Raw genomic sequence first — 24,354 nt, forward strand, 5'->3', positions numbered from 1 at the left:
TCCAACCTGGGTGACAGAGCAAGATTCCATCTCAAAAAAGAAAAAAATAAAAAATAAAATAGGCAAAAGATTTAAAGGGACTCTGGAACCAAAGAAGACACAGATGGCAGACAGGCACTTGAAAAGATGCCCAACATTAGTCATCAGAAAAATGCAAATTAAAAACCATAGTAAGATACCACTACTTATCCATTAAAATAGCTAAAATTAAAAAGGCTAACCATACTGAGTATTGGTGAAGATATGGAGCAACTGGAACTCTCATATACGTATTTGTGAGAATGTAAAATAAACAAGTTGAAACTACTTTGGAAAGCTGTTTGGAATTTTTTTAAAGTGATACATATACCTAGCATATACCTAACCATTCTACTACTAGGAATTTACTTAAAAGGAATGAAAATCTTAGGTCCTTCATATGAAAGCATAGCACATACAATTATGTAAAAGAGAGAGGAAGAGAGAGAGAGAGAGAGAGAGAGAGAGACAAAGTCCTATGTCCTCATGAAGATTTATACATGAATGTTCATAATAGATTCATTTCTAATAGCTGACAAATGGACACAACCCAAATTTTTATCAATAGGTAAATGGATAAATTGTGGCATATTCACAACTGAATACTCAGCAATAAGAAGGTATGCATATAACAAAATACATTAATTGCAAGATAATTATGCTGAGTGAAAGAAGCCAGGAAAAAAAATACACATTTATATAAAATTCTAGAAAATGCAAACTAGGCCTCGCACAGTGGCTCACGCCTGTAATCCCACCACTTTGGGAGGCCGAGGCGGGGGGCGGATCACGTGAGGTCGGGAGTTTGAGATTTCCTTATATTTGTTTTCTCCCAGTCTATGGTTTGCTCTGTAGTTACAGTGTCTTTCGAAGGACACACGTTTTAATTTTGATGGACTATTTTTTTCTCCTATGATTTGTGCGTTTTTTGTTGTGTTAAACAATGTTAAAAAAATAATGAATTTAGCCAGGCATGGTGGTGCCTGCTTGTAATCCCAGATACTCAGGAGGCTAAGGTGGTATCACCTAAGCCCAGGAATTCCAGACCAGCCTGAGCAACATAGTGAGACACCATCTCAAATAATAAAATAAAATAAATGAACTTGTTAACTATTAATAAAATCTAAGGGAATAAAAACATATAAGGTATTAGAACCATAGCCTTTTGAAAACCACCCCATTGCATCTGCCATCCAATGAAGATACTAGAAGCAATTCTAAGCTTAAAAAAAAAAAAGTAGAGACATAGGCAGTCCTCATACTACAAAGAATATCAAATAATTTAATCCAACCTCCTCATTTTATAGCAGAGAATGTCAAGCCTAGAGAGGTTAAGTCAAATGCTGAAGGTCTCATTAAAGTACAGCCCAGACTATAACTAAACCTGTACAATTTTAATTTAAGAGGTATTTTAGGATTAGTTACCATTCCATTATCATACTGATAAATTTTCAATTCAACCATATTTAAAAACTGAGCATTTACTAGGCATTGTAGCAATATATGGCAACTCTTACCCTCAAGGAGCTTTCAGTACAAATTTGTAAGACTTAGCATATATTCCAGGTATAAACATTTTCTTTTTCATAAATTCTGCCTTTGTAGCTCAAACTAATGGTGTGTCTATGATCCAATAAAACTTTGTTTCCCAAAATAGGCAGTGAGCCAAAGCAGGCCCTTGAGTTGTAGTTTGCTCCTGCTTTACACAAATCCCACATGCCCCACCCCTGCTGAAAACTCTTCAAGAACCCTTTTCTCTACTACATTTTAGATAAACCCCAAACTCCCCCAAAGCCCAAAAGCCCTTGCACCATCTCCCTTAGGATCCCTTGCCTTCTCTCCGTCTGTTCCTAGAAAAGGTCAAACTTTTCTCCCCTGAGAACAGTTGGACAAGAAGCTCCCTGTGCCTGGCATGCTTTTCACCCTCTCATCCTTCTCATCTCCTAGGTTTACCCTAACTCATCACCCCTTCAGAGCAGCTTCTCTCCTCTCTCCTCCCCTCTCATGCTCTGCTCGCTTCATCCACTTTGATCTTCCTGGTCTATCAGAATTTGCAATTACTTGCCTTCTTACAAGTTTGCTTCTCCCCAACTAGAAGATCAACTCCAGGAGAGCAGGGATCTTGTCCTCAGTCCCTAGCAGAGTGTCTGAGAGATTAAAGGTGTTGTACATTCAACAAATATTTACTGAGGACCTACTATGTGGCAGACACCAATCTGGGTGCTTGGGATGTATGAGAGAATAGACAGACAAAGATCTTTGCGCTGCAGGGCTTACTACAGTCAGGGCAGAGAGAGCCAAAAACAATAAATTAAAAAAAATATATATATGGTATTTTAGAAGGAACTGAGTGTTGTGATGTATAGGGAAACTCTCTAACCATGTTTTTCCTCTGCTCACACAACAATAATCATCAACACAGAAAAATTCCACGATCATGTGTGTGGAATTTTCTCCCCCACACACCAAACAGTGGACACCAGCTGGGTGCCCTGTAATTCAGTTCAGACACTGTCTATCTGGAGATGGTATCAGATCCCACATCGCACATGTTGAGGGCTCAGTCCCAAGACTGCCCACCGCCACCCTAGTCCTCACCCACTAAACCTGTTGCAAGTCTGGGCCTCCAGAACTTCTGACGGACAGGCTCTTTGAGTATGATTAATGTCAAGGCATAAATTTTTTTAAAATAAAACCTACAATGTTAATGGAACAAGAATCAAAGTATGCTCCCAATGGTTTAAATGGTTAAAAAAAAAAAGTTTTTTTTTTTTAATGCATTCTCAATTTACACAGAGTTTGTTTGACTTGGTTATTTTTGTAATTATGCGTGTAATGAAAAAAAATCAATCTCATATAACCGGTTTTTCCAAATAAACATTTAAAAAATGAAAGAATGCAGACGGGCAGCCTGTGAGCTATCTGCCCACAGATACTATTTGGCCCACACTGTGTTTTTAAAAATCTTAATTTGTTGTTAACCTTTAAAACAGGATAGGCATTGTAGCTCATGCCTGTACCCCCAACACTTTGGAAGGCAGAAGACAGAAAGACTGCTTGAAGCCAGGAGTTCAAGATCAGCCTGGGAATCATAGCAAGACCCCATCTCTACAAGAATTTTTTTTTTTTTTAATTAGCCAGGCATGGTGGTGCATGCTTGTAGACTTAGCTACTTGGGAGGTTGAGGCAGGAGGATCACTTAAGCCAAGACGTTTGAGGCTGCGTTTAAGTGTGCACTATGATCACACCCTGCACTCCAGTCTGGGAGAGAGAGAGAGACCTTGTCTCTCAAATAAAGAAAGAAATAAATAAAAACCATTAAAAATGGGTAGACCTAGGCAGGGCACAGTGGCTCATGCCTGTAATCCCAGCACTGAGGGAGGCTGAGGCAAGGAGGACTGCTTGACACCAGGAGTTTGAGACCAGCCTGGGCAACACAGAGATCCTGTCTCTACAAAATATTTAAAAAAAAAAAAAAAAATTAGCTGGACATGGTGGCTCACACCTGTAATCCCAGCACTCTGGGCGGCTGAGGATGGATCACGAGGTCAGGAGTTCGAGACCAGCCTGACCAACATGGTGAAACCCCATCTCTACTAAAAATACAAAAAAAAAATTTAGCTGGGCATGGTGGAACGCGCCTGTAATCCCAGCTACTCAAGGAGGCTGAGGCAGGAGAATCACTTGAACCCAGGAGGCAGAGGTTGCAGTGAGCCGAGATCACTCCACTGCACTCCAGCCTGGGAAACAAAGTGAGACTCTGTCTCAAAAAATAATAATAATAAAAATTAGCTGGGCATGGTGGCACATACCTGTAGTCCTAGCCACTTGGAAGGCTGAGGCAGAAGGATTGTTTGATCCCAGGAGTTAAAAGTTGAATTGAGTTATGATCACACCACTATACTCCCACCTGCGTGACAGAGTGAGACCCTGCCTAAATATATATATATATATACACACACACACACACACACACACATAAAGGTCCATATATATACATGGATAGACCTTACATTAAAATCTGGGCATTAAGGCCGGGCACAGTGGCTCACTCCTGTAATCCCAGCACTTTGGGAGGCCAAGATGGGCGGATCACCTGAGGTCAGGAGTTCGAGATAAGCCTGGCCAATATGGTGAAACCCCGTCTCTACTAAAACTACAAAAATTAGCCAGACATGGTGGTGCACGCCTGTAATCCCAGCTACTTAGGGAGGCTGAGGAAGGAGAATCGCTAGAACGTGGGAAGCAGAGGCCGCAGTGAGCCAAGATTGCACCACTGCACTCCAGCCTGGGTGACAGAGTGAGACTCCATCTCAAAAAAAAAAAAAGAAAATCTGGGCATCAGGCTGGGTATGGTGGCTAATGCCTACAATCCCAACACTTTGGGAGGCCCAAGGCAGGATTAGCTGAGGGCAAGAGTTTGAGACCACTCTGGGAAACATAGGGAGACCCCCATCTCTAGAAAAAATAAAACATTAGCTGAGCATGGTGGCGTACCTGTGGTCTCAACTACTTGGGAGGATAAGGCAGGAGGATCACTTACACCTGGGAGGTCAAGGCTGCAGTGAGTTGTGATCACACCATAGCACTCCAGCATGGGCAACAGAGTGAGTGGCAATAGAGTGAGGGGGGCAGGGCAGAAAATCTGGGCATCTAGATTTTATTGAAATACCAGAAGATCTGACACAACTAGACATATATCCTTCATAGCAAAAACTGAGTGCCTACTACTTGCCAGTCACTCATTAGGCTCTTGGGAAATTTAAACAAATAAGAAATAGTTATAAAAAAAAACACACACACAAATAAGAAATAGTTACTGTTTTCAAGAACTTCACATTTTATTATTAGAAGCAAGCGTATAAATAAATCATTGCAATATGTTATGATCTTACTATGTGCTAGGTACTATGTGATAGGTCATACAATAAAAATGGCAACAGGATAAAATAGAGTCACAAGGAAAAGGGTGATGATCAAGTCTGTTAATAGTAAAGTAGGTGTCCAGGTGCAGTGGCTCATGCCTGTAATCCCAACACTTTGGGAGGCTGAGGTGGGAGAATCACTTGAGCCCAGGAGTTCGAGAACAGCCAGGGCAAAGGAGTAAGGCACTCTATCTATTAAAATAAAGAAAATAGTAAAGAAGACTTTGGGAAGGCTTCACAAAAGTAGGCAGCACTCAAGCTATGTTTTTAACAGTAAGTTTCTGCCAAGTGAATAAGGCAGAGAGAAGGACATTTCAGGCAGAGGCAGCAGCAGCATGTTCAAGATTATAGGGTCACACACAGTAGGCACAGACATAAGATAAGGCATCAGGTAGTTTGGAAAGAAACAATATTCCTTGAGAAGTCAACTGAAGCCAGATCATGAAGGACTCTTGTTTTCCACGCCAAGGAATATGGGTTTTAACCTATACATCAATGTTGTTCCCACAGTGCCCCTAAGAAGACTGCTCATGGTTCAACCCAGGTGAGACAAGAAAAAAAAAGAATATGCCAGAGGAACTACCACCACCCACCGTCCAATTACTGATTCAACTAGAGGAGCTCTACTTTTGTCTACTTTACGTAGTAAAGTTCTATTTTAAAATCTCTTTGGGCACAAAAATTCTACTGTTATAAACAAAATTTTTTATTAAAAAAAAAGCTTAAACAGGAGCCATTAAAAGATTTTTAGCAAGAAATTAAATGTTAAGATTAGCATTTTGGAAACATCTTTCTCTTAACAGCGCCAAGGATGGAATACAGAAGTATGAGACCCAAAGGACATGAAAATACTTAGTGTTTAGTTGCAACAACTGATGCAATAAACAATTAATAAAATCTGGTGATGAAAGATATTCAAATCTTACTGACATCCACTTTATTCCAAGCAACTTGCTATGTCCTAGGTTCAGGATAAAGAGGATAAGTTCAATAGTTATTTCAATATAATCGTGACTGATTAAAATAGGAAGGTAAAGAAGAAAAAGGAATTAATCTTGGTAGATGACTTGAATAATTCAACACATGGATAGCTGTGGTTAAAACTTGGAATACACTTCACCTTGAATAAGCTAAGCATAAACCAGGTTAAAAAAAAAAAGATAGGCCGGGCGCGGTGGCTCAAGCCTGTAATCCCAGCACTTTGGGAGGCCGAGATGGGCGGATCACGAGGTCAGGAGATCGAGACCATCCTGGCTAACACGGTGAAACCCCGTCTCTACTAAGAAATACAAAAAATAGCCGGGCGAGGTGGCAGGCGCCTGTAGTCCCAGCTACTCGGGAGGCTGAGGCCGGAGAATGGCGTGAACCCGGGAGGCGGAGCTTGCAGTGAGCTGAGATCCAGCCACTGCACTCCAGCCTGGGCTACAGCGCGAGACTCTGTCTCAAAAAAAAAAAAAAGATATGTTTTAAGGAGGTATAATCTAGAAAAAACAAAGGGCTACAGTTGTGATTATACTTCATGAGCAAGTGTCTCAGAGGATTTGCTAGAGGTATACACAAAATCAGAACCATCCTTGAAAGCCATTTTAAACAGTAAAAGACTTTAACTATTAATATATTAAAGTGAATCTCAAAGGTTTCTACCTGAAGTTAAAGCTTGGCACCTTTCCCTTGGCAATTCTGTTTGAGATCCAGATTCCAAAAGGAAAGCATGGAATCAATGCAGACAAGAATGTAAAACAATATTTAGGTCACTAGGCCTATACAATTGCTAGTTAGCATACATCCAAGAAGTTTATCAATTGTCCATTACTCTTAGGTAAGTGTGTAATAAGTTGCACAATTCTACTTGTGGCATTTAATTAACAATTCATCACAAGACTTTTGGAAGTTCAAAGTATTTATGTGGATAAATTTCCCAAGAATTAGAAGTATTCAGTGATATGAGTTTCTAGGTTTTTCACTGAGTCCTAAATTGAAAGAAATTCAGCACCATTTCCAAGAACTTGGTTTTATAATGTAACTGCTATCCCTGATAATGAAATTTTTAAAAGGAGAGGAGAGGGTAGAAGAGAATGGGGTAAAACCCTTAAACTCTTCAAAAATGAATCCTGGCAGAGCATGCTGGTGCATACCTGTAATCCCGGCACTTTGGGAGGCCTAGGTGGGAGGACTGCTTGAGCCCAGGAGTTCTGAGACCAGCCTGGGCAACATAGTGAGACTTCATTTCTATAAAAACTTAAAAACACAGCCAGGCATGGGGTGCGTGCCAATAGTCCCAGCTACTCTGGTGGCTGAGGCAGGAGGATCACTGGGGCCCCGGAGTTTGAGGTTACAATGCACAGTGACTGCACTACTGCACCCTAGCCTGGGCAACAGAGCAACACCTTATCCCCCCCACCACTCCAATCGCTTCAAAAAAAAAGAATCCCATTTGTACTGCTGTTTGTGAGACTTATTTCAATCTCTTTGATAAAGATTATAACTAACATTAAATACACAAAATAAATTCTTAAATCCCTCAATGATGAATGAGAGAATTATTCAAAACAGCCTCTTTATCAAAAGAACCTTGTACCTCACTAATTACATTAGACTAAGAAGCCTTACCCATTCATTTAAAAGTAGATCAAATGCTAACTACTATTTCCAAATAGCTGGCAGGAAGTTACAAAACTCTCTTGCAACATCAGGAAGAGATGGTTATAACTTTAAGTATGTTGCCAAACCTTATCTGTTAGAAAACACATTGACTACAGGGTGAGACTCTGTCTCAAAAAAAAAGACGACACTCAGAGAGGAATTACATGAGTCTCTAGCTACATAGTAAAGAAAATGAAATAGATACCTGACTAAAACAGTAAGAAAATATTCTCAAAGTATCTTTATGCCAGGCATATTAAGTGCTTGCATTTATAGAATGGAAAAAAAAAAAGGATGGGGAATAGAAGTATTACCTGAGGGCAGGAAATTCAGAAAAAGGTCCCTATTCCTGGTGAAAGCAAGCAGTCAGTTGCCAGGGTTTCTTAGACTCCTCTGGTACTCATTTGGGTGATTATGCAATTCACAGCACACCAATCTCCACCACAGCCAGCAGGGAACGCTGCAGGGAATGGGTACACAGGGGACACAGAAGGGAGCAAGTTTAAGGGAAGGAAGAGGAAAGGAATGATGATAAAAAAAAATTTAGCTGTGGTGCACTTTGGAAAAAAAATACAGTTGCATTTCACACTGGATTAACTAAAGGCACACTGCCTAAATTCTAAGATGAATTAACCATTTAGGATTTTCTTCATTTTCTCTATCACTGTTATTACTACTCCCCAATTACATTCATATTATCTTTTTATATTAAACTGTCAATTAACAAAAATGAGATACTATGTCGCAGAAGTTATACAAAGGCTGAACTGTATAATTTACATTATATGAAATGAATTAAGACAAGCAATCTACAAAGCAAGCAATCTACACATACAGATTATCAAATTGGTTTAAGTACCAAAAGCCCCACTTTTAATTGTAATTCTCATTTCACTGAGAATACTGAGGCATAAAGCTACCCATAAAAAACAATCCGCAAACCAAAGAGATATCCAGCAATAGGCCATATCTATATACTCAAAAATAAATTGGAAAATTATAGTATTCGTGGGGGGAAAAAAGCTTTTAATCTAAATTTTCTGGATAAGAGTCAACTAGTTAAACCTGCCAAAAATGTGTTCAGGGCAACCAATTTATGTTCTATGTATTCTATGGAGGCCAAAGTAGTACAAATTTATTTCTCCGGTCGGTTAAAAATGTTTTGGAACAACTACTACGTACTGCAGTCCTGTGGCAGATGCTAAAGATACAATGGTGAACAAGACAAGCAAAGTCCCTGGCTTCTAAAACATTATCAGGGCGATTCTGCCCTTCAAGAGATGACTATCCACACAATTAACAAAAAACAAAGCATTTGTTTTAATAAAACAAACAGGATATGCTTTAAGACCTAAAGGAGTTTTAAAATGGAGGAGGCCAATGATTAGCCTCATTAAAGCTGCCCATGGAGAACGTACTACTAAAATAAAGCTGAGGGATGAAGGCCTATTATGAAGAGATGCAGACAATTTGGTTGCAGGAATAAGACAACAAAAGATGGGTAGAAAAAAAGGAGAAAATTGTAATATTGGAAAATAAAATTGCAGCCAAATTTGGAGGACCTAAAAAATTACCCTTAACTTCTCTGGATATTTGCCTTAAATATTTCCTTTGTATACATGCCCTAGTTCAGGAAAACAGATTTAATAACTATTTTATTACTCTCAAGCTGTCATTTATGCCCTTTTTCTTTTTTTTTTTTTTTTTTTCCTTGAGACAGAGTCTAACTCTGTTGCGCAGGCTGGAGTGCAGTGTGGCATGATCTCAGTTCACTGAGGCCTCCACTGTTCAAGTGACTCTCCTGCCTCAGCCTCCTGAGTATCTGGGATTACAGGCATGCGCCACCACACCCAGCTAATTGTTTTGTGTTTTTAGCAGAGACGGGGTTTCACCATGTTGGCCAGGCTGGTCTTGAACTCCTGACCTCAAGTGATGCGCCCCCCTCGGCCTCCCAAAGTGCTAGGATTACAGGTGTGAACCACCGCACCTGGCCTTATTTCACTTCTTTACAAGCTTTTCTGACATTCAGACCACCTCTGTTTCACTGTGTCTCTTTCTGTTAAGGTTGCATAGCATTTTGCTTGTGACTCTCATAAGACTCATTATCTATTCTGAATTCTATTTATTCAGCCATCTACAAGACTGTTTCCAGAAGACATTCCTATATCTTAATTTTATTTGTATATTTTATAGAACCTTCCTTAAGTACTGGTAGAAATGAATAATCTACCAACAGGAATAATCAAAAAATAAGATAAATCTTACATTTTATGGATGCCCCTCTTTATAGTGCATTTTAGTTATATATAAAGTTGCAGCACAGCAAAAGTAACAAGTTGGGCTGGGCGCAGTGGCTCACGCCTGTAATCCCAGCACTTTGGGAGGCCAAGGCAGGCGGATCACTTGAGGTCAGGAGTTCGAGACCAGCCTAGCCAACATGGTGAAACCGTCTCTACTAAAAACAAACAAAAATTAGCTGGGCACGGTGGCAGGCACCTGTAATCCCAGCTACCTGGGAGGCTGAGGCAGGAGAATCACTTGAACCCAGGAGGTGGAGGCTGCAGTGAGCTGAGATCGTGCCATTGCACTCCAGCCTGGGCGACAAGAAAGAAACTCCATCTTAAAAAAATACATACATACATATATATATAGTTTTTGCCAAACCTTAAAATCACTGAATTTTCTGGTATCGTGAAGTTTATTCCCAAATACTCATCCCTAACAACAAAAGTACACACAAAAGATTTACAAATAGTGGCTCATGCCTGTAATCCCAGCACTTTGGGAGGCCAAAGTGGGTGGATTGTTTGAGCTCAAGAGTTTGAGACTAGCCTGGGCAACATGGCAAAATTACATCTCTATCAAAAGTACAATAATTCACCAGGCATGGTGGTGCCCACCTGTGGTCCCCACTACTCAAGAGGCTGAAGTGGGAGGATTGCTAGAGCGTGGGAAGTCGAGGCTGCAGTGAGCTATAATCACGCCACTGCACTCCAGTCTGGGTGACAGAGCAAGACCCTGTCTCAAAAAATACATAAATAAATAAATACATAATTTAAACTTTTAAAAAATGTATTTTTTAAATTTATTAAAAAATTTTTTTAAAGATTTACAAATAGACAACAGTAAAGGAAAACAACATTTGATGCTATACTGGCAGTGGTAAAAAGAAGCCAGACCTCTTTCTTAGTAGTATTTCTGGGTAGAAAGAGTAAATACGGCCGGGCATGGTGGCTCAAGCCTGTAATCCCAGCACTTTGGGAGGCCGAGACGGGTGGATCACGAGGTCAGGAGATCGAGACCATCCTGGCTAACACGGTGAAACACCATCTCTACTAAAAAATACAAAAAAACTAGCCGGGCGAGGTGGCGGGCGCCTGTAGTCCCAGTTACTCGGGAGTCTGAGGCAAGAGAATGGAGTAAACCCGGGAGACGGAGCTTGCAGTGAGCTGAGATCTGGCCACTGCACTCCAGCCTGGGCAACAGAGCGAGACTCTGTCTCAAAAAAAAAAGAAAAAGAAAAAGAGTAAATACGCATAAAGTTCAAATTCAACCTAGTTGATGACTAATATGGAAATTCAAAGTTTATATACAACATTCATCTTGGCTGGGAATAATCTTAAAATAAGTCAATCAACTGTCAATCAAACTACTAGTGAATATAATGTCGGAAAAACCAAACAAATTATATCCTGAATCATACTGGCTTCAATTTTATTTGAACAACTTGATTTTAATATAACTACTCGATTTTCACTTATGAAAATAACCAAAAGCCTTTTACTTGTAACTTACATTCAAACTAAACTCCAGCCACTAATACCCACTGCTTTCTTTTTTTTTTTTTTTGAGGTGGAGTCTCACTCTGTTGCCCAGACTGGAGTCCAGTGGCACAATCTCGGCTCACTGCAACCTCCACCTCCTGGGCTCAAGCGATTCTCCTTCCTCAGCCTCTTGAGTAGCTGGGACTACAGGCATGCGCCACCATGCCTGGCTAATTTTTTGTATTTTTAAGTAGAGACAGGGCTTCACCATATTGGCCAGGCTGGTCTCGAACTCCTGACCTCAGGTGATCTGCCCGCCTTGGCCTCCCGAAGTGCTGGGATTACAGGCGTGAACCACCGCGCCCAGCCATACCCACTGTTAAATACCAATATTTAATTTTAACAAATTATTCATCCTAAGCATACAATATGCAGAATTTAAAACACATATTAAATAACAGATCGACTTATTTAAAAAGTGTTTAAACTGCAATACTAAGGCAAAGTGTAATATTGCAAAAAAGGAAGATTATTCAAAAAAAAGAAAAATTATGTTTCCCTGAAAGTGTCTGAATATGGTTTATTTGTCCCCACCAAAATTCATGTTGAAATCTGATCCCCAATGTGACAGTGTTGGGAGGTGGCGCCTAGTGGGAAGTGCTTGGGTCATGGGGGCAGATTCTTCATAAATGGCTTGGTATTGTTCTTGCAGTAGTAAGCTCTCACAGCAAATAAAGTAGTTCCCACGTGAGTAGGTTGTTATAAAGCCAGGACATCCCTCAGGTTCTCCCCTCTTCAAGTGTCTGCTTCCCCTTACCTTCTCCACTATGTTGTCATGCAGCATAAAAGCCCTATCTGGAAGCCAGCCCCATGCTCTTGAACTTCTCAGCCAGTAGAACCATGAGCTAAATAAACCTCTTGTCTTTATACATAAACTTTTTTGGCCGGGCGTAGTGACTCACGCCTGTAATCCCAGGACTTTGGGAGGCCAACGCGGGTGGATCACTTGAGGCCAAGAGTTTGAGACCAGCCTAGCCAACATGGTGAAACCCCATCTGTACTAAAAATACAAAAATTAGTCAGGCATGGCGGCACATTACTGTAATCCCAGCTACTCAGGAGGCTGAGGCATAAGAATTGCTTAAGCCTGAAAGGTGGAGGTTACAGTGAGCTGAGACTGTGCCACTGTTTTCCAGCCTTAGCAACAAAGACTGTCCCAAAAATAAATAAATAGGTCGGGCGCAGTGGCTCACGCCTGTAATCCCAGCACTTTGGGAGGCTGAGGCTGGCGGATCACAAGGTCAGGAGATCGAGACCATCCTGGCTAACACGGTGAAACCCTGTCTCTACTAAAAATACAAAAATTTAGCCAGGCGTGGTGGTGGGTGCTTGTAGTCCCAGCTACTCGGGAGGCTGAGGCAGGAGAATGGCATGAACCCAGGAGGCGGAGCTTGCAGTGAGCCGAGATCATGACACTGCACTCCAGCCCGGGCGACAGAGCGAGACTCTGTCTCAAAAAAATAAATAAAACCTCTCTTTTAAAATAAATTACCCAGCCTCAGGTAATCTTTCATAGCAACACAGAATGGCCTGAGACATCCCCCAACTTTCAAGAAATGCTGAGTCAAAATGTTATGTTCCTCTAACTTCAAAGGACTGCAGAGTCAAATGATTCTCAAGTCATAAAAGAATCTCCTAAGGGATACTGCAGCAGGATGGTAAAACAAGAGTGGTGTGGAGAGCTGGGTAAAAACAAAAGCAATAAAGTAGTTAAGGTGGGGTGGGGGTGAGTAGGAAACACCCTAATAGGTAGCATAGAAAAATCAAATGAAAAGGGTACTGGATCAGTGACTTTACCATTCAACACTATCTGTGAGACCTTGGACAAGTCACAAATGTCAATGTTTTAATAATTTCCTTCTCTGAGATAGGAACAAATACCTTCTGATTCCAGGATTCTTGTATGCTAATATTGCAACATCTCCTAGACCAAGCACCCAACAAGAATCAGTATCCAGTTTTAGTTAGAAATTAATATGAAAGAGAAAGACACCTGCTGTATACAGCAGTCCTCCCTTACCTAACATTTCCCTTTCCATGGTCTCAGTTACCTGTGGTACAGTACGATAGTTTGAGGAAGAGAGATCACATTCACATAACTTTTATTATAATATACAGACATTGTTATAATTGTTCCATTTCATATTAGTTTTTGTTAATCTCTTACCGTGACTAATTTATAAGTTAAACTTTACCAGAGGGATGTACATAAAGAAAAAAACACAATATACATATAGTTCAGTACTATCTGCAGTTTCAGGCATCCACTGGGGGTCTTGAAATGTGTTGCCCATGGAGGAGGACTACTGTAGTACATGCACTTAAAAGGAAAAAAAAACCCCAATACCAAAAAATCCACCCCTGAAAATTCAACACACAATTCACTTCTCAGTAATTATTTATTGCATAAGCCAAAGGATAGCCACAAACATACTTCCATTGTTGTCAGACTAAAACATATGTAGTCTAAATTAGATCACAAATAAAAAGGAAGACATCTCCAATAAAATATCTAACATTCGGGCAGGCGCAGTGGCTCAGGTCTGTAATCCCAGCACTTTGGGAAGCTGAGGTAGGTGGATCACTTGAGGTCAGGAGTTTGAGACTAGCCTGGCCAACATGGTAAAACCCCATCTCTACTAAAAATACAAACAAAACAAAACAAAACAAAAAATTAGCCAGACATGGTGGTGGGTGCCTGTAATCCCAGCCACTCGGGAGGCTGAGGCAGGAGAATCACTTGAACCAGGGAGGCAGGGTTTGCAGTGAGCTGAGATTGCGCCACTGCACTCCAGCCTGGGTGACAGAACAAGACTCTGTCTCAAAAAAAACAACCAAAAAAAAAAAAAAGAAACTAACTTTCATCCAAATTAACATATCCAAAACAAACCCCTGATCTTCGCCCACAAAACCTGCTCCTCCTGCAGTCTTCTCCAATTTTCCAATTTAGTTAATAGCAATTCCACCTTTTCCGTTGCTTATGTTGCTTATGTCAAAAACTCTGGATGGTCACCCATTACTGCTCTCTTCTCTATCAATCCACATCTTATCTGTCGGTCAACCCTGCCTCTACCTTCAAAATACATCTAGAACCTGACTATCTTAACAACTCCACTGCATCTGCCTTCATTCAATCCAATTTCTCTCTCACCTGAATGGTTAACGTCTCTTAATTGAGTTCCTGCTTCTGCCCTTGTGCTCCTATTATTTAATTCCCACATGGCTGCCAGAGTGATCCTTGGCTCAAGGCATTCCAGTGGCTTCCAATCTCAGAGTAAAAGTCAAAGTCACTATGAGGTCCCACATGATTTGGCTCGTGTTTTCTCTTTGATCGCATCTTCCTCTTCTCACTTTACTCTCTCCAACTATATTGGTGGCCTCCATATGTTTTTAAAATATCAAACAAGTTCCCAGCTCTGGACCCTTTGCATTTGTTCCCACCATCTCTCTCAGGTCTCTTTTCAAATATTGCTTTCTTTTTTTTTTTTTTTTTAAAGACAGGGTCTCACTCTGCAGGCTGGAGTGTAGTGGTGCTATCACAGTTCACTGCAACCTCTGCCTCCTGGGCTCAAGCAATCCTCCCATCTCAGCCTCTCTAGTAGCTGAGACTACATGTGCGCACCATCACGCTCAGCTAATTTCGGTGTTTTTAGTAGAGACAGGATTTCGCCATGTTGGCCAGGCTGGTCTCAAACTCCTAGCCTGAAGTGATCTGCCCACCTCAGCCTCCCAAAGTGCTGGGATTACAGGTGTGAGCCACCACACCCGGCCTCAAATATTAGTTTGTCAATTAAGTCTTCCCAATCACCGGATTTAAAATTGCAAACTCCATGCCCAATTTATTGTACTTCTCATTAACACACTGATATACTGTACTATGTATTTCACCTACTTATGTACTTACTATCTGTTTCTGATTAAAATGTAAACTCCACGAGCGCAGGAATCTTTGCCTAGTGTGTGAACTGCTACATCCCCAGCAGTATGGTACAATAGCGGGTACAAGGCAGGCACTCTTTAAATTATTTTAAATAAGCAACTAGTATATACAGTGTCAAAATCCACATTAGAGATTACTTAAAAATGAATACTGTCAGCTGGGCACGGTGGCTCATGCCTGTAATCCCAGCACTTTGGGGGGCCAAGGTGGGTGGATCACAAGGTCAGGAGTTTGAGGCCAGCCTGGCCAACATGGTGAAACCCCATCTCTATTAAAAATACAAAAATTAGCTGGGTGTGGTCGTGCCTGCCTGTAATCCCAGTTACTCAGGAGGCTGAGGCAGGAGTATTGCTTGAATCTAGGAAGTGGAGGTTGCAGTGAGCTGAGACTGCTCCATTGCACTCCAGCCTGGGGAATAGCGAGACTCTGTCTCAAAAAAACAAAACAAACAAACAAAAACAACACTTCGAACCTACCCAAGTAAATTGATAATCCAGAAAACAATATTTAAATCAGTTTTTTTTCCCAGTTGCAAAATCTCACAAATTTCATACGGCAACAGTTTATTTTTTATTTTTTTCTTCCTTTTTCACATCACCCGCAATGCCAGACAAGCAGTCCAATTTAGAAACAGGTTACAGTTAGTGATCCTACTCATGCTTCTTATATTAGAATAGGAATCACTGAAGCTTCCCACAAACTGAAGCCATGTCTTACTCATCTTTGTATCTCTAATGCCCACTGTGTGGGCATAAATATATGTATGTGCACACATATAATATATATGTTGAGCACACATATATGTGCTCAAAAACTTGAAATACATAAATTCTCAAAAATTATTTACTGAGCTTTACCATAAAAGTGTATGATACAAATAGCCTATCAATAATGATGTGAAGTTAGCATTTGAAAAAATAATGTCTGGCAGACTAAATAAGCTACACTGCATTTCCTTTTAGGAACGGTCAGTACTGGAAAGATTTTAGACCTAGTATTGATCTCCAATTATATGCACCTTAACTTTTCTTCAGCAACTCACTTCTATGGCCGTATCAGATGGCTTTTCTTTTCTTTTCTTTTTTTTTGAGATGGAGTTTCGCTCTTGTTGCCCAGACTGGAGTGCAGTGGAATGATCTTGGCTCACCACAACCTCTGCCTCCCGGGTTCAAGCAATTCTCCTGCCTCAGCCTCCCGAATAGCTGGGATTACAGGCATGTGCCACCACGCCCGGCTAATTTTGTATTTTTAGTAGAGACAGGATTTCACCGTGTTGGTCAGACTGGTCTTGAACTCCCGACCTCAGGTGATCCGTCAGCCTCGGCCTCCCAAAGTGGTGGGATTATAGGTGTAAGCCACGGCGCCCAGCCTCTGATAGCTTTTCCTAAACCAGATCTACTTCACTTCTAAAATCTTAAACTTCAATGTGGCAGTTTCAGACAAATTCTCCAATCCTTCCAATTATCTCATTCTTTTACTCCATTACTCTTCCACCTAGATAGCATTCCCAGTCCTTTGATAGTTCTTTCCTTTTCTCTCCAGGCTATCAGCTGCTGCCCTGTCCTCCCCTTCCTTATATAGCCTCAATCTAGTAGCCTATCCCATCAACATAAAGTGAGGCACTCTAATCCTTCTCATCACTTTGCCATTCAGACACAAAATCCTGTACGTGTTTAACCCTTCCGACTGTCCATAATGAATTTTTTTCTTTTTTCTTTTTTCTTTTTTTTTTTTTTTTTGAGACCGGGTTATGAGACTGGCTAATTTTTGTATTTTGGGTAGAGACAAGTTTCATCATGTTTCCCAGACTGATCTCAAACTGCTGGGCTCAAGTGATACGCCTGACTTGGCCTCCCAAAGTGCTTGGATTACAAGGCATGAGCCACCACACCTGGCCCCATTTTCTACTTAAGTTACTCAAAGTCCATTTGTAGACTCCGTATTTCCACCCCAGATATTGCTCCTAAACCCTAGACTTCAAAAATGAAACTGCTTTTATGAGCATATCCCTCTTACCTTTATTAGTAGTCACTCCTCACCCCCAGGATGAAGTTCAATTTCCCTAACGTAGCAAATGAGGCCCTTGGAAATCTAATTTAGTGCAGTGCCTATTACAGATGACAAATGGAGCAACAAGCCTAACTCAAAATAGCTCTCTCCATTACCATATTTTTGCTGTACAACCCTTTGCCATTGCTAATTGAACCATGGATAGACAAAATTGGGTTACAAAGGTTATCCCTCGGGATTCTGAAACCTGACAGGAGAGATCAGAGACTGGGAATTATGGAAGATAGGCCAGCACTCTAAAGCTGTAGCTCCCAACCAGGAGTAATTTTGCCACCCATGGGACATTTGGCAATGTCTGGAGACATTAAACATCCTACACAGCACAGAACAACCTTCACAACAAAGAACTATCTAGTTCAAAATGTCAATGGTGCCGAGATTAAAAAACCCTACTGATGGCCGGGTGCGGTGGCTCAAGCCTGTAATCCCAGCACTTTGGGAGGCCGAGACGGGCGGATCACGAGGTCAGGAGATCGAGACCATCCTGGCTAACACGGTGAAACCCCGTCTCTACTAAAAAATACAAAAAAAAAAAAAACTAGCCGGGCAAGGTGGCGGGCGCCTGTAGTCCCAGCTACTCGGGAGGCTGAGGCAGGAGAATGGCGTAAACCCGGGAGGCGGAGCTTGCAGTGAGCTGAGATCCAGCCACTGCACTCCAGCCCGGGCAACAGAGCAAGACTCCGTCTCAAAAAAAAAAAAAAAAAAACCCTACTGCTACTTTAAGAGGAAGGTCCAAGAACTCTTCCAAAGAGATTCCAGGAGCTGGCCGGTTCCTGTTCTTTCCTTAATTTGGTTGTTCAGATATTCTTCTGCTTTCTGTTACATTTCCCTTTTTACTTAAATAGATTGGGTTTCTGATGTTTGCAGGCAAAACAACTTTACCAGCACAGAACCCTAGCTCAATCATATGACACACACCTGTACACTTTAAACTGGTTTCTCAATCTCGGAACTACTGACATTTGGGCAAATAATTCTTCGTTGTGGGGGAATATGCTGTGCAACGTAGAATGTCTAGCAGCATCCCTGGACTCTATTCACTAGATGGCAGTAGTACTATCCTCCCCTCCAAGTCTTGACAATTAAAAACATCTCGAGACACTGCTAAATGTCCCCTAGGAGGCAAATTGACCCTGGTTGACAACTGCTGCTTTAAACTATATAATGACTCCACCCAGGTGAGGTGTATGTCTGCCCAGTCAACTCTCTCCCAACTCTTGTGGAGAGCAGAGTATGCCCTCAGCCTAAGGGAGTGAAGGAGAGGACAGTGTCTGTACCCCTTTTCAGGTCCTGGCTTAATTAAATATACGTCCACTTTGCCAATTTGCAAGCGCCTGTTCACACATGTGTACCTGTGTATACACATACATACATACACACACTAACGTCTTGAGCTGAAAGGTAGCTTCTGCTTTTATTTCCTTTCTCACATTTGCTACGACTTTTCTTTAGAAGTTTCCATTCCCGTGTGAAAAACTACTCTCCTAGAAAATCTTCCCAAAATATATTCAGTCCTATTACAGTTTGAAAAATCGGGGCAGTTTCTCCTTCAAAAGCTTTTCCTGTTTCACGTTGGAAAAATGTCACTACTCTAACCTCCCCCTGCCCCCTCATCACACTCCTTGTCCTCATTTCAGATTCTTCAAGTAGATAAATTTTTTATTAACAACTCAAGAGACGCTTGGAATACAAAGTATTAGGCAAGAAACAAGTATATAGATGTACAGTTCTCAAATAGTTCAGCATTGACTTAAAGCATTTGTTAATCTCTTAAGAACAATTCCTCTTTCACACTTTCCCAATATACCAGCTTCTCAAGTCCCTTCATACAGGCAAAGATGGTTTTAATCTTGCAACTGCACTAGATTTCAACCTCAAGGCTAAAAGTGAGTGCTCTTTCTCATGTTGGTTCATAGTCTTCCTCCTTACTGGCAGAACCCCTCCCCCCATACAATAACTAGGTCATTTCTTTACTGGAAGACCCCTCACATAAACCCCTATAAGAACTAGGTCATTTCCCAGGACTCCAAAGGCACCACATTTATTTAATGATTCAATTACTCACTGCCTTCTAAAGCCACAGGGAAACTGGTCATTACCAAATCTGTAAGAAAGTTGGCAGTAGTCTTGCCTCAGTAAAAAAAGAGCAATGTAAGAGAAAGTAAGCTCATTCATGTTATGTATCCACATTCAAGCAACAAATAGTTGTTGAGTATCCACTTTATGCCAGCCTCAAGAAAAAAATGCCTGCTCTCATAGAGTTTACATTCAAGTGGAGAAAAACAAATAAATACATAAAGAAATAAATATGTATAACAGACAGGCATGAGTGCTATGGAGAAAAATAACACAAGCAAGAGGACTGGCAGTATGGGGGCTCACAATTTTAAACTCTGGTCAGGAAAGGTCTCCTTTGAGAAGGTGCAATGGGTTGCATACACAGGCCTCATGTGATGTCTAGTATTAGAAAGTAGTATGTTTATTTCCTGGTAAACTGTATTCTACTGGATCCCAGACCACTAGGTCAATGTAGTGACATCTTCATTACTGGATACTCCACAAAATTAAACTTGAACCAGGTAATTTCAAAAGTTCATTCCTACCTGAGTAACTATAATTTATCACAACACTTGCCTTCTTTTGTCAATTATGAGCTGCCTTTAGATTTCTGAATAACTATTTCTCTTAGGAGATGACAGCAATTAGCATTAAGATTAACTTATTAACCAAAAATAAGAATTTGATACTCTTTAGTCACCTGAGTTAAGGATGTTTTGAAATATGAAATAACTGAAAATTCAAGCGTCCCAAAAATTCATCTCTGAAAAAACAAAAAAATCCTCATCACATTACTTATCCCACAGCTATTAGAAATCATAAAGATTTAGAAACTAACCCTAAGGGCCGGGCTCGGTGGCTCAGGCCTGTAATCCCAGCATTTTGGGAGGCCGAGGCAGGTGAATCACCTGAGAGTGGGAGTTCGAGACCAGCCTGACCACCATGGAGAAACCCTGTCCCTACTAAAATTAAAAAATTAGCCAGGCGTGGTGGCGCATGCCTGTAATCCCAGCTACTTGGGAAGCTAAGGCAGGAGAATTGATTGAACCCAGGAGGCGGAGACTGCAGTGAGCCAAGATTGCACCATTGCACTCCAGTCTGGGTAACAAGAACCAAACTCCATCTCAAAAAAGATGTAAATAAATAATAAAATAAAAATTAGTCCTAAGGACTCAATTTTCAATATATGGGTGTTTTCTATCTCATGCAGTAAGCCATTACATCTTTGTTCTTAATTTTGTTATTATACTTTGGTATACATGCTATTAATTTTTAAGAGCCTCTCTCAAATGGAGTTCTATAAAAGAATTAAACTCTAATGCACTATTTGTTGATTTAATTTACTGTTCTTCTAAGCATCTAGAGTGGTACTAGCTATGCAGCATCATCCTTGGACGAGTGAGAAAATAGGCATTCAAATCATTTTCTGCAGATCTGAATTTTCTTGTGGAGCTGGGTATGAGAAAGGCTGGAGGACATAAATTAAAAATAGATAAAACCTTCCAAAATAAGATAGTTCAGAATTGGACCATATATATAATTTTAAAAGAAACTTTCCAATGAGTGGTAACATTAAGAAATATACATTCACGCAGGGCGTGGTGGCTCACACCTGTAATCCCAGCACTTTGGGAGGCCGGGAGGGCGGATCACCTGAGGTTGGGCGTTTGAGACCAGCCTGGCCAACACGGTGAAACCCCCGTCTCTACTATTAAAAAATACTATATATATATATACACACACACACACACGCTGCTATACTTTGCTACTTTTTTTAAAAAGAGCTATATCTTATTCAATATTATAAGTGAGGAAAATATTTGCTGAATCACACAAGTAGTAATTCTGTTCCCAATATATAACCTGTGGTATAAGACAATCTGGGGAATCAAGAATTATGTTTACTATACGAGTTTATCATCATACCAAGTGTCTTCCCAAAATCAGTTAAAATTAACTTACAAATAGAACAGAAAGGGATCCTAACCAAGCGCTTTGAGTTCGCTGGTAACAACTTGGAACAAGATCCTACATTTAGCCTGCCTTGAGACAAACATGGAGAAGCCAAGAGCAGTAACAAATTGCCAGCTTTACTGAGTCATGTTTCTGACTAAAACCGCGTTATGAAATGGAGAGAATGACATGTCTTGGGTTTAATCACCACAGATGTTAACTCCCTGAATTTTAGAGTTGCAGAGGAAAAAGAGCAAAAACCAAAAAAAAAAAAAGTTCAGTAAGAATGATGTGGGTCTTATGACTCCAGAAAGAACTCGCCAAAGCTGCGAACTCTGCTTATTTACCTAAAACAAATCCTAACTGTGCAAACAGGCACACCCTCTGATGCCTCAGAGCGGGAACGCCAAGGTGGGAGGAATTCAGAAGAACAATCACAAGGTTAACGTTTTACTGAGAACACAGCCTCCACTAAGAGTCCACATTGCGCCAGAAGCCCTCGGTTAACGGAACCGCTCTGCTCCAAGGGGAACGAGCACCGAGCTCGAGTTGCAGCCCCGCACATTAACCAGGCACCTGGGTGACACCAGGCCACCACCAGCCTCCGCGCAGTACCACACAGAGCGGACCCGGGACGCCCCCAGACGCCGCGCCGGGAGCGATCCCAGCCAGCCACGCTCCGCGCTCCTCCGCGCGCCCGCCCGGGGGCAGGACGCGTCAGGGACCGACTCGTGAGGCCAGCCCCCGGCGCCGGGGGCGACGAGATCCGGGGCCGCGACCTCTGCCCCGGCCAGAGCGGGGAAGTCCGAAGGTCGCCTCCCGCACAGCCGCCATGCGCCGCCGCCCCCGAAGCCGCAGGCTGACTCCAGGGCCGGCTGGGGCGGAGGCTGACTGGCGCCGACGTCCAAGGCGCTCACTGACCTGGAGAGGTGCTTAAGGATTTGTTTCTTGATGATTCCGGCCATGGTGCCGAGGCTGGAGTCGACGCGCTCTCGTCCTGTTGCTCACTGCCTCCTCTCTTCGTGGCCGTCTCCTCTCTGTCCCGGCTAGCCCGGCCACAGGAGAGGCGCTGATCGCTCACGACCGGGAGAGACGCGAGGCCCCGGCCAAGGCCACAGCCGCCGCCGAGAACCCGGAGCATCGCGCTCAGGCCGCCACAGCCGCCGCGGGCGCCATCTTGGCTGCAGCATCACCTAAGAGACTCGGGAGAGGGCGGGGGCGGGGCGGCTCCAGGCGGGGCCGGCACGAGGCCGGGCGGGGCCAACGCCGGCTCTGGGCGGGCTCTGGGCGGGGGCGGGAGGTTTGCGGCCCTGGCGCCAGGGTCCCTTTTAGACATCGCGACACAAGGCCCTTGACTCCCAATCCACCAACCTTCTTGGCCTTAATACTCCCTCCTCCCTCCTTCCTCCCCTCCGCTGATGTTGTTCCTGCCTCCATCGCTGATCCGTGGCTGATTTGTCTATGTCCTACTTCCCTTTTTCATTTTCTCAGACTTTTTTTTTTTTTTGCTTTTTTTTTTTTTTTTTTGAGAGGAGTCTCGCTCTGTCGCCCAGGCTGGAGTCCAGTGGTGCGATCTCGGCTCATTGCAACCTCCGCTTCCAGGGTTCAAGCGATTCTCCTGCTTCAGCCTCCTGAGTAGCTGGGATTACAGGTGCGCACCACCACTGCCGGCAAATTTTTGTATTTTTATTAGAGACGAGGTTTCACCATATTGGCCAGTAGGTCTCGAACTCCTGACCTCCTGATCCACCCGCCTCGCCTCCCAAAGTGATGAGAGTACAGGCGTGAGCCACTGCACCCGGCCTCCTCAGAATGGTTTAAGTATCGGCCATTAACTCCTCTGCTTGCTTTGCTCTCTTGACCTACTCACCTTTCTTCATATTCTTCCTTCGGTTTTTCTTGTTGTTGTTGTTTTTTTTTCTTTTGCTAAGATATTCAGCCTTTCCCTTACCTGAATGTGGCAATTTAATGTTTCCGTTGGGCCGGGCGCGGTGGCTCACGCCTGTAATCCCAGCACTTTGGGAGGCCGAGGCGGGCGGATCACAAGGTGAGGAGATCGAGACCATGGTGAAACCCCGTCTCTACTAAAAATACAAAAAAGTAGCCGGGCGCGGTGGCAGGTGCCTGTAGTCCCAGCTACTTGGGAGGCTGAGGCAGGAGAATGGCAGGAACCCGGGAGGCGGAGGTTGCAGTGAGCCGAGATCGCGCCACTGCACTCCAGCCAGGGGGACAGAGCAAGACTCCGTCTCAAAAAAAAAAAAAAATGTTTCCCTTGGTTATTGCTATCCTAAAGGAAGTAAAGGTTGACAATGGTTCCTAATAGTCTAGGACCTAGGAATTAGAAGGCCTATAATTCAACTCCTGGCTCTGGTATTTTCTAGCTGTTATCCTGGGGAAAATAATTTCTTTACTTTTAGCTTCATTTTAGTCATCTGTGAAATAGGTTAATCAGCAGCCTTACCCACTTCACTAGGTTGTACCTAAAGATGTAAATATCATATGAAAATTTCTGTAAGGAAGGAAGGAAATTGTTAAAATAGGGAAAACTATTACAATTCTACAGCTCTGCCCTACCCAGCCCCAAACAGAGCTAACATTTTCAGGGATTAAAATGACTACTCCTGTCCCCAGCACTTTGGGAGGCCGAGGCAGGCAGATCACTTGAGGTCAGGAGTTCAAGACCGGCCTGACCAACATGGTGAAACCCTGTCTCTACAAAAAATACAAAAATTAGCTGAGCGTAGTGGCAGGCGCCTGTAATCCCAGCTACTCAGGATGCTGAGGCAGAATTGCTTGAACCTGGGAGGCAAAGGTTGCAGTGAGCCGAGATCAAGCCACTGCACTCCAGCCTGGGCAACACAGCTAGACTGTCTCAAAAAAAAAAAAAAAAAAAAAAAAAATCACTCAGTGTTAAGTTTAGCCT

The 24,354-nt window shown here is 42.3% G+C and overlaps 1 protein-coding gene across 2 annotated transcripts in view; it reads right to left on the reverse strand.

Annotated features, from left to right (window-relative positions):
• UHRF1BP1L (UHRF1 binding protein 1 like) overlaps window positions 1-22,625 on the reverse strand; it is a 111,330-nt gene extending 88,705 nt beyond the window's left edge. For both annotated transcript variants that reach the window (XM_025403257.1, XM_025403258.1), the window contains exon 1: window positions 22,353-22,625. In XM_025403257.1, coding sequence (XP_025259042.1) covers window positions 22,353-22,396 — 44 coding nt within the window. In that variant the 5' untranslated portion in view covers window positions 22,397-22,625. The remainder of the gene's footprint in view (window positions 1-22,352) is intronic.
• Window positions 22,626-24,354: the final 1,729 nt, after the last annotated feature.

Source organism: Theropithecus gelada, chromosome 11 (assembly GCF_003255815.1).
Source record: "Theropithecus gelada isolate Dixy chromosome 11, Tgel_1.0, whole genome shotgun sequence".
Classification (NCBI taxonomy): domain Eukaryota; kingdom Metazoa; phylum Chordata; class Mammalia; order Primates; family Cercopithecidae; genus Theropithecus; species Theropithecus gelada.